We start from the raw sequence: 11679 nt of genomic DNA on the forward strand, positions 1-11679 counted from the left end.
ATTATATTTTTTCTTGTTAGTTTAAAAATTTAACAATTTTTTCCTACGTAAAATTTGAAAAGTGATAAATTCTCTTCTTCGATGACAACCTCTATTTCGATCGCTAACTCTATCCAAAATTTCTCTCTCTCTTGACTTCTCTTTCATTCTTTCTTTCTCTCTCAGTCGTCGCCCTCCCTTGTCAATGAAGACAAAATCGTTTTCGTTTGAGAGACAAAAATCTTTCGTTTTTGTTTGAGACATAGAAGGCAATGGAGGACAACAACCTAGAGAGAGAAGGCCGATGGTTGAAATTGTTGTTGTTATTGGAGAAGAAAAAAAATTTATGAGAGAAATGATCATTTATCAAACATTCGAAATGAGGGAAAATGTGATAAATTTTTAATTTTTTTAAATATTTTTTTTATTAAATGATAATTTTACATTTAATCTTAACAGTACAATTTAACAGATAAATGAGTTTTTGAGTTTTTGAAAGATAAAATGTGAAAACTTGAGAAAAGAGTAATTTTTGGGTGGAAATAAGTGTTTGCCTACTATTTATTGACACATAAATATGTACATATTGTTTTACTAAATTTTATACTGACTTTGAATATACAAATAGACACATATTTATATATATTATCATGTGATTAAATAATTTTAAATTAAAGATAAATAACAGCACTATGTGAACACTCTGAGTACATAAATATGTACATATTTATACGTCATCATGTGATTGAGTATTATTTGATCTTTAATTTAAAATCATTTAATCGTATAATAATATATATAAATGTATACTCAAAATAGATACACATAGTTTTATTACAAGATAAAATAATATATAATTATATAAAGATACAGATAAATGTATATTTATTTATATACTCAAAATAGGTATACATAGTATTTACTTTTATTATTTTACTAATTTTATTTATCTCACTAAAAAACTTTTAACGACGTTTCTAATTAACTTAAACAAACTCAAATTTAAATCGACTATTACTTAACCAAGTCCAACGTAAGTCAATCAACATTCAGGTTTAGCTCGCAAACCCAATTATAGTTCATTTATTTTAAGAATAAATTTGAATAAGATTGTTCAAGCTAAAAAATAAACTCAACTCAAATGAGTCTAAAATGAATTCAGCTTAAACAAGTTTGACCCTAAAAGTTTAATATTATCAAATTTGAACTTAAGTTTGAGGAATATTCGGCTTGCCAAAATCGCAAGCTTAATAAAATTTAAATTGAATAGACTAAAATAATGTTGTTTTGATCAACACATATTAAAATAACATTATTTTGATCATTTTTTTTCTCATTTACAGTACCAAACCGAATTAAATCTCAACTCAATTTGATACTGTACTTGAATCTGAATTCTGCCCGTTTAAGGGGAGTCGAGCTCGAATTGGTTTGAGATGAGCTCAACGAACTCGAGTTCAACTCCAATCAACCCTAGTCAAACTCGAGTTGGTATAAACTTAAGCTCAATTTGACTCGACTCAAATTCAATCCTACCTATTTGATTATGGGATGATATTATATATACAAACGTTCTTTTACTAATCAATACAAATAAATTATCATGCGGTGGGTTGATCTAATTGTATATTTTATTTGTAATTTAAAATCATTTAATCATACATCAATGTATTTGCATATGTTAATACAAAACATTGTTCTTAATTATATTTGATCAATTTGAGTAACAAGTAATAGGTGTTATTTTTCAACTTTGTTAAAACTAAAAACTGGAATTAAAGATAGGGAGAAAAAGTTTGTCACACGTATGAAACTCTCTAAGCCAAATCCATAATAGTTGTACCAATAATTAAAGACTTAAATTTGGTAGAACTCGTTCTTGCTTGCCCTGCTTTTGGGGGCCCAAGTCCACAATAATACCACTCCTTTTGAAGCTTTAACTTGGTAGAACTCAATCATGGCAACACCCCTCCATCTGAAGTGCTAATCTAGTAAAACTCATCCCCCGTTGCCCTAATTCTGAAGGTCAAAGTCTACAATAGTCTCGGTCCATTTGAAGCTTCAACTAATAAAACCCGTCCCTGGATGGTCTGGTTCTAAAGACCCAAATGAGGGAGATCTCACATGTATCTCTGCCGCATGCAAATTTATTATTTATTGGGTTTTTGCAAAGTAGGTTTATACGTTGAGAATCAATGAGAAGAGCCATGTGTATAGTTTCAGCGTAGTGTTAGAGCTGATTGTATGGCGGAGGCTGGTGGGCGATTCGGTGAAGAGGGAGTAACGTTGTCCAATAGACACAAATTCGAACTAATTCAATGAAAGAAAAAGGTGGTGAAGATCCTTAATCAAGGCCGTCCATTAGAGGACGCTCAATAATCCCGAATCTGGAAAAAGCACATAGAAGAGAATATACAATAGCATTAATGTCTGACACATTGGTCCAAAACTCTTCATGAGGGCATTTACAAGGCCAAAAAGATGGATCAAAATCAGAACTAGAATATGTTTAACTTTCAGCACTTAAAAACCGCATACCTAAGTGCAAGGGGATTACTCATGTATTTGGGAACTTCTTATTCCTCTTTGCTGCAGTCTTGGTGAGAGTATCGCAAATCTCTCTTCTTCGTTTAGCATTGTTCTTGTTATTGTTCTTTTTGTTGCCGTTGTCGTTTTCGTTTTTATCAGCATTGTTATTGTTGTTGTTGCCACCAATATCTCCAGAACTCCTGCTTCCAACTTTTAGTGCTTCTTGTACAAAAACCTTTAGCCTCCACAATGTCGTCTCACTCTGAATTGATATGAAGAAAAGATTAATTATGTAATTAAATATCTATGTCAGTGATATAAATTCAGAGGATCAATGATATTAGACAACATTTTTAAGTGCAATATGATGACACTGACCTGAGCATCCATGTTTAAGTCCACTTCTTGGGCTGTTGCTTGAAAGTTAGGGTCACTCTCAGCAACAATCTCCAATGCCTTACTGAGATCATCCGGGGTTAGTCGAGTAAGAGCTAATCCAAGTTTCTTCTTCTCTTCAGTTGTCATTTTCCTGCAGTGGGGCAACTGCACTCAGAGTTGATGGACAAAGAATAGAAAATGATCGTGGAGTTGCAGTAAAACTGGGTTGTTATACCAACCTACACTTCTGAACCACCGATTCTCTGAGCTTCTCCAATTGACTATCAACTTCAGTAAGCTGAAAAAAGTAGAAAAATTAAGATGTTACAGGCGTGACGTTTTCTGTAAATAAAAGATTTTAGTTTTACCAGAACATACATGATATTGATCCATGCCAGTAAATGATGTCATACAGCAGAAAACCATTTTAATTTACCTTGTTGAAGACATTTTGTGTAACACTTCCCATGTAAGTAAACTTGAACCATAATGTAATTAATTTAGTACAAGTCCAAGCCGATGATCATTAAATTATTACCCAACAATTACTGATGCTCAAATTTGAGCTGAGTTCAGATAAAAACATTACAATGGATTAGCATTTCCTGACTACTGTAGCATCACTAGATAAGTCTCATATCAATAAAACACAGAAAAAATGTTGAGTATGCATAGACATTCCACATTGCTTGGGAATGATAATAGAAGATTAATTAAATGACTTGTTAGCTCCTAAACTATTAAGATGTGTTTTGTGTCATAAAACCCAAAAAGGCAAAACTATGAAAAATTGTGAATAATATCTTAATAGTGAGTCAGACTATTAAACCAAAATGTTATAACCACAAATTACAGAGAACAAAAAAACACATTACCACTAATGTCAAAGGGCATAAAGGATGCTAATGGACCTTCCAATGCTTCAGTCAGCTAAAGGAAGCAAGAAAAACAGCCTTGAGATATCCCTTACATTACTAAGGAAAGACCATACAATGAATGGGTTACCCAAGGCCAAAGGTACACATGTTGGACCATATACTTAATTTATGAAAAAAGGCCATCCAGCAGTGCCGTCAAGGCCGGTCAGAGCAAGCATCTAATTTGTGGTTGCAAGAAACTGACCTCCTTGGCTATTGTTGTTTGAGCTTAGTCCAAATTTAAGCATAGTGCAAATCATAACTTGCTTACCAAAAAAAAAATCACAAGTTAACAGAATTAGAAGGGAGAGATTGTACTACATACTTCACTGCTTAAATCCCTAGCCATGTTAGCATGAACAACTTCTTGATTGATCTGCATATCTTGTTGTGCCTTTGCTTCCTCCTCTTCCCGTCTTTTCTCCTAGAAGTTCATTAGCAAGGACGCGGTCACAGGAGGCAAGAATAATAAAATAAGAGACATGTAAGTATCTCCACAATTAAAAGCTAAAAGCTCTCTGCAACCATGAAATTCCTTTTTCACATATATCTAATAAATTTTAAGATTAATTATGCTAGTTATAATTACTTACAAGGGCAAATACTCAAAACAAAAGCACACCTATATTTTACTCTCAATCATAGAGAAAATCCTGGAAAGGAGAGACAGACATACCATATCATCTATATATATGTTCTATGAAAAATAATTAATTTAAAAAAAATTATTCATTATGCGATAACAGTAAGACCATCACACCTAAGACTTTTCATCATAAACTCAAACTCAGATTTCACTCCATAATGAAATTTATAGCAAATTTCAAATTTTTGCTCCATTATTCCCTACTTTACACGACTTCGATAAACCAAGTCACTTATCATTGATAAGATTTGTAGCAATGTTTAATATCAAAAGCAATCATGGGTTAAGAAGTTAACAATTTTTTTTAGGTGAGCATTGCAATATGTTGTCTTTTAAGTTATTAGATATCTAGTACTTTTTGTATTTTAACTTATCAGTTAATTTAGGATAATTTTACCAAATAAGGCAAACAAATTTATTTGGCAAAAAAATTCTCGTCACTTTATTCGAACCAAAAAGTGTGTTGTTTATAGTACATCTTTTATTTCACTTCTTCCTTCAAAAGCTTCATCTTTCATCTTAAAGATCTCCACTCTCATTTTGTAATTCCTAAAAATCCATTCTCGCACTACACACTTATATATAGAATCGTGATTAAAAGAACATCATGCCATTAAAACTTGTATTCCGTCTCTTTTGATTTAGGCAAATTCAGAAATTTTTTCTTTTATTATTATTTCAAATGAATACAACTTAATGATAATTGTTAATATTATGACATTGCTATACCTCTTCCACGACTTTTGGCAAAAGTTGCAGCCACTTTTCTTCAAATTTTTCCAACAAAGATTTGGCCATTACATGAATGTCATGCCTTTCGTCATTGTATTTCATTGCATTCTTAAAAACCAACCTGACATCAGCATATATCTCCCTGACATTCTTGTATCCGTTACCATCCTTAGCATCCATTTTAGTTTTTATTGTACCCAAGTCCATTGGCTTGTCAATAACCTGGTATACAAAACCTACAACATATTAACTTTAGAGAATATAAGAAAAGTTTTTCCAAGATTGGAAAAGGATTAGATATGGTGAACAGATGCAGCAAGTTATCAATGGGAAACTCACCCAAAATGCCAATTCAAAAAATCTGAACACTCAAAGTCAAGTTGTGGTTACCATTTCAATCTTCTTCATTAATTTTTGAGCAAAAGGATTAGTATAGAGTCAACATGAATGTGATGGAGAATGATCTCGACCACAAGAAAGATGTCAAACATAAACATAGGATTTAAGCCATTTAGATTTTTACTCATTTTTCCATTAATGCTTTTGATTCATCAACAAAACTCTTTATTTTATGTTTTAGGGATTAAAATTAGATTTTGATAATATACTTGTCATAAGATTAATCTTTGCTAAGTTAAACCAATAAATAGGTTTTGTGTCCACATCTTTTTGGTGAGAAATAAGCACTTCAAATTTTAAGGCATATGAATTGGCACATCAACAACAAAGGGGAATGACATAAACAATATATACCTACGTTGATAACCATTAGGCAATCAACAAACTTCAAAAGCACAAAAGCACAAAAACTTACCTCATAATAGTCATGCAAACCAAGGCCTTCTACATCGACAGGATCCATGAAAGGCCCCGCCCACTTGAGCTGAGTGATCTGCAACTTTACAAGTAGAGAAAAATATACTACTGATAACCTTGAAAACCAAATTTGTATCAAAAGTAAGTCTAAAGCATGATTAGTAGTTTCATCAACAAGATGATAGCCAGCCCACACTTTTATGTTTCTTCTAGTCCTATCATCTATCCCTAGATTAATGGGAAGGGCTATGACCAAGATTTAAAAGTTTTCACCGAACCTGACGAAATATCGTGCCAAACTGGCGCTTAAGCCCTTGCATTCTCCGTGCAGAAGCTTCTTCTCTGAGTGCTGCATCCAGCTGCTGCTTATCAGTGCTACTAATATGTCTCTCCTTAACTTTCTCCTTCAAAACTGAGCTACTTTTTGAAGTGTTTGGTTGAATATTCTCCATATTCAAGTAGAACTGTTCAACCTGATTCAATTTTTGCTCAAGCTGCAAGTAGAATATAAAACCAAATATATTACTACTGCCAAAAAGGAAGGCATACTAGAAACTCAGCAACTTAAAGAAATATAAAGAAGCTAGAGACATTACAGCAGCATTAGGAAAAAAATTATAAACGAAACATCTGTAGATATGCATGTTTTGTAAGAAAAAGCATGAAAAATATCATTGGGTCAAATCTGTTTTTCTCAATGAATTAGTAGCCTTTTCTTAACCTCACATAGGGTCATAAGGGTTATTATAACATTACAACACAGAGCCGTTACAATTTAACTTGGTTTTCTTTAGATATCTTCTCAAAATCATAGACAATCAAACTTTTGAGTGATGATAGCAGCCCGAACTGAAGGCTCATGTGATTTACCACTTTAAGATTAGTGAAAGTAAAGCAGAAGAACCACTGACATTCAAATTCTAAGTCATAAATTATTTTTCTTTTCCCCACCTGAGAAACTCTCTGCAATATTTCTTCAATGTTTTTGCTAAAACCTTCAACTTCTGCCGCATTACCATTGTTCTTTCCATGTCCCACACTTTTTTCATTCGGATTCAATGCGGTCGTTGGATCCATCTAACAAGACAAAAAGAATTGCCGATGTCAATCATAATGATCAAACCCAAATGCAACAATGTGAGAGACCAAAAGGAAGACAGAACAAAGCCAGTCTACAAACTTACCAAAATAAAATAAACATCTACCAATTACCACCCCCCCCCCCCCCCCCCCCCCCCAAAAAAAAAAAAAAAACCCTTAAGTCCATGACGCAATTGCATAATTGCTTTCAACAGTTTTGATGATTCACAAAAATTCTAACAACAAAAGTTCTGTTATTTTTTTACCAAATCAAAATTTTCAGCAAAAATTTAAACCAAGAGATCAAAAAGGCGACACAAGAAAACTACTTTAAAACCCTAAACCCCTAAACTTTGAACTTACCTGCAAGAAGAGCGACGTTAGAGGTTAGGCTGTGGAACAATACTACAACGACACGCAGAAGGCCGAAGAATTTTCAAGGCTCATTAGTTGCTACTTTGTTCCATGGGCCGGGTCTGATCGCAATTGGGTTGTGCTTTATGTTTTATGGGCCACCTTACTATCCGGGCTTTTCTTATGTTAGGACATGTTTGAATTGAGTCGAGCAAAACAAGACTCAGCTCAAGTTCGGTTTGCTAAAGTTGGTAAGTAGTACTATAAAGGAGAAGAGCAATCATCAAAAAAGAAAAAGAAATATCTGTGAGGCAAGTTTTAGTGCAGTGATGCCAATGAGACATCTATCTCAATCCAAGCTCAAACTTAATGATTTTATCCTTATTTCACTTGAGTTTTACTTGTTTGAGTGAAACACCAAGCCTAGTCCAAGTTGATTCAGCTTGGATCCACCCTTGTTTAGAAGCTTAGTCCATTTTTAAATTCTATAGAATCCAATATTTAGGGCAAAATTAGTGAGACAAACTCTCGCACCTTGCCCAACGAGTATAAGCCACATCAGCATACACTCCCATCACATGGCTTAGGCTCAACCATTTGATTACATGCACAAATCTTAGGTTCAACAAAGTTGATATTGTATAATATAGATCTAGTTTGTATAGATTCCTTTTAGATTTCCTTATTTACCCAAAATACATCAATTTAGATATAAATAAATTATGTGTGTATAATAAAATACACACATTTATAACTTTTAATTAGTTAATTTTGATTAATTTTCTTAATTTAAGTTTTTTTTTTTATAAAGTTTGATCTTCTTTGATATTTTGAATAACATTTTTAGGTGATTTGACATATTCAACCTTGTTTGAGACAAAAATTAAAATATCAAATGAGAAATGGACGTGAATTGAGACAAGAATTAAAAGATCAAATGAGAAATGAACGTGAATTGTTAAGTAATTGTAAAAGTCAATAATGTCACAAAAATAAAAAGTGCATAATTAAAAAAAGGGTTGAGTTGACAGTGATATAAAAACAAAATGACGTTTTTTTATTAAGGGGGAAAACAGTTATAATAGCCTAGAGAGAAAATTTCGAAGAAAAACCCACAAAATCGAAGAAAGAGATTTAAGATCCAAGATAAAAAAGCAAATTGAAGGAGAGGCAATCAATCAAGCTTCATGACCCAAAAGTTTTCTCTATCCTCTTCTTCTTGGTAATTGTTTTCTTACCCGATTTGAATATTATAAACTTCTCTTTAATGGATTTTTGTGAATTTATTATGATGATTATGAGTAGTTAAATTTTTTATTTAGGATTTATGATGAATTTATGAATCTTAGTGATTGTTAATAGATTTTTATTTAATTTAATATTAACGAAACTTTGATTTAATGATTGTGAACTTGTTTCTTGTTTGGTGTTTAAACCCAACATTTAGTTTGTTTATAAGTTGATTTTACGCCATTGAAAGATGGGTAATTAAATTAGTTTATGTAATTACTAAATTTGAAATTTTGATTTAAAAATAGATTTAGGTTCTTTGTAAATTATGTGATCATTATAAAGGAATTTAATGTGTTTTGATTAATACTTGACCACGAAAGTAAGTAATTTCTTAATTTTTACACGTTTAATTAACTTCGAAAGAAGAATTAAGTAATTTAAGATGATCACCCATCAAATTCTCATCAGTTTATTGTTTTAAATCTAATTTATTAACAATTATAAGTCATTCGTAGTGAAATTTTAAATCTTAAATAAGTTTACTTGATAACTAGTTTTTTAATTTTTTGTTTTATTAATTTCCTTACTTAATTTTAATTAATTTGCTATATTTATTTTAATTTTCTAAAGTAAATATTTGGTCTCTCTAGTTAATTCAAATTATAAAATAAACTAGTACTTTATAATCAATCTCTATAAGTAGGGTTAGACTCGAACTGAGCCCGTTCGAATTCAAACTCGAGCTTAACTCGAACAAGCCCGAAACGAGCCAATCCTATACGAGCTTGAGCTATTCGTCAAAATTTTCAATTAAAAATTTTGATACAAAACGAAATCGTTTTGATTAATATGTATTAAAACAACGTCGTTTTAATAACGAAAAATGAGTCTAGCCAAATTCGAGCTAAGTTCAAGCTTGGCTTTCACGAGCTCAACGAGTTCGTGAAATTTTATGTTGTAAAGTGTCTTAATATAGGAGTCTAGGGGTGTAAAGTGTAAACGAGTTAAACTTGAATTTGATGCTCGAGTTTTATGTTGCGCGATCTACTAAGATCAAGAGCTTGTAACTCAACTCAAGTAAAATATTAACAGATCTTTAATATTTTTAAATAATATATTTACGTATCTAAAATCTTATTTTTTAACTTTAAATCCAAAGAAATTATTAATGAATATAAATTATGGAGGTTTTAAATAATATTTTGAAATTTAAGGGTCTATATAAATTCTTGGACCGAGTTTAAGTCATCTATTCTTATCACTGGCTTGAGCTCGAACTAAGATATTATTAGTTTCACGAGCTCAAAATCTTCCTTAAAATAATTAAATTGAATTTAAACTAAAAATTTTTTAACTCATGGTATTGAGGTCAATGAAAAATTTTCTATATTTGATTATTTATAATTGCAAATAGTATGCATATTATTTTCACCAACTTCAAAAATTGTCACCATACCAAACAACAAGAATCATTGTTAAGGGAATATATTTTATGATGGAAACCAGCTTCATTCAATGTCCCATTTACTTCTTCTTATGGAAAATTATAATTATTATTGTTATTATTATTCTGTCAAAAAAGGGTCCCTTCAATTAATGATATCTGAGAAAGCTAACTAAGGGAGACAGAAAAATACCCCAGGTTTGGCATAAGGCTGGATATGGTCTGAACTGATTTGATCTTGAAAAATGATTTTATTTGATTTAAATTTATTTGATTTAAATTTAGACCGAACTTAAACCAAAAGTTTGATTTATTTTTTAAATAAAACTAGAGTCAAAGAGCGTTCGATTTGAATCTGATTCAAATTCAAGACTCGAATCAGTAGTTTAAATTTAAGGCTCGATTCGGTTTAAATCAGCCCAAATTCAATAGTTTGACTTAAATTTGTGGCTCGAATAAAATTTTTTGAATATTATTAAAGTAAAACAACGTCATTTTATCAATGAATCATGAACTCGAGTCATACATTTTAATTGTAAATTCGAATCATTAATTTGAGTCGAATTAAGCTATGAATTCAAACATTTATTTGAATTATGAAATCGAGTCAAACTTGAACAGAACCAAACTGAACGATTTTTTATTCAAATTAAACTTAATTTTAACTAGATGAATTCGAATCAGATTATTTCCTATTTGAGCTACACTTGAGTTAAGGGGTGTTTCGGCTTAGACTGGCCCAAATCCACTCCTAGTTGGTTTTTTTTTTTTTTCAAGAGAAAGAAAATTATCCCTACTACGTTCCCGTAAGTAAGGCTACAAGTTCGTTGAGCCATTCGTGACTTATTTATAGCTCAATTTGAATTGAATAGGCTCAATTAGAGTATAACTGAGTTAAGTTTGAATTCGAAACAGATCGAATATTCACTTAAGTCAAGCCCAAAGTCATTGTCCGTTATTATAAATTATTGAAAAACCTACTAATGACAACGATCTTCTCTCTTGCTTATCCTCACCCAACTGTGTCTATATATATATATATATATATATATATATATATATATATATATATATATTCATGTTTGGTGAAGGTCGAGAGAGCACATCCGTCCCACACATGCACGTACTAAGATGGTGAGACCCCATCCTTCATTAATTTAATTGATTTTTAACTTCTTAGCATGATGTTTACTCTCTTTTACACGCACACATGCGCGCGCGCGCGTGCACACACACACACACATATATATATATATATAAATAATTAAGTCAAGTTAAATGATTCGAGTTTGAGTAGAAAATTTATTTTCTCCAATGATTTTTTTCACCCACAATGATTTTTTTTTCATTTTAAAGATCCAAGTTTTTATTCAAAAACTTCTTCAACGAATTTGAATTCATCTTTATTTAAACTTAACAAAGTAATCTCTAACATCCCAAATTACATATTGTATAATAACATATTAATATTGTCACGTTATACTGATATCCGTTGTTATACTATAACTAATATTACTTTTAATTTTTTAAAATTAAAAACAATATTACACAATATAATAAAAAAGGGTATG

The 11679-nt window shown here is 31.2% G+C and overlaps 1 protein-coding gene across 3 annotated transcripts; it reads right to left on the reverse strand.

Moving 5' to 3' along the window:
- Positions 1–2311: 2311 nt before the first annotated feature.
- LOC123227964 (transcription factor GTE1-like) lies at positions 2312–7535 on the reverse strand. Of its 3 annotated transcripts, XM_044653132.1 has the most exons (10): positions 7441–7535; positions 6949–7074; positions 6276–6491; positions 5996–6079; positions 5179–5403; positions 4129–4227; positions 3126–3184; positions 2887–3037; positions 2518–2770; positions 2312–2366 (listed from the first exon to the last, which is right to left on the reverse strand). In XM_044653132.1, the coding sequence occupies exons 2-9, from the start codon at positions 7072–7074 to the stop codon at positions 2537–2539; spliced, it is 1194 nt and encodes a 397-aa protein (XP_044509067.1). In that variant the 5' UTR covers positions 7441–7535; the 3' UTR covers positions 2312–2366; positions 2518–2536. The 3 variants fall into 3 exon arrangements, with proteins under 3 accessions (XP_044509067.1, XP_044509068.1, XP_044509066.1); XM_044653133.1 differs by having other exon boundaries at positions 2312–2770; positions 5996–6073; XM_044653131.1 differs by having other exon boundaries at positions 2312–2770.
- Between the last annotated feature and the right edge of the window lie 4144 nt (positions 7536–11679).

Source organism: Mangifera indica, chromosome 10 (genome assembly GCF_011075055.1).
Source record: "Mangifera indica cultivar Alphonso chromosome 10, CATAS_Mindica_2.1, whole genome shotgun sequence".
Lineage (NCBI taxonomy): Eukaryota > Viridiplantae > Streptophyta > Magnoliopsida > Sapindales > Anacardiaceae > Mangifera > Mangifera indica.

Coding starts and splice junctions, on each gene's coding strand:
- LOC123227964 (XM_044653132.1), bottom strand. CDS start 7,074: ATGGATCCAACGACCGCATTGAATCCGAATGAAAAAAGTGTGGGACAT. Junction 6,492..6,948: donor TATTGCAGAGAGTTTCTCAG/GTGGGGAAAAGA, acceptor TTCTACTTGCAG/CTTGAGCAAAAATTGAATCA. Junction 4,228..5,178: donor TGCCAAAAGTCGTGGAAGAG/GTATAGCAATGT, acceptor ATGAACTTCTAG/GAGAAAAGACGGGAAGAGGA.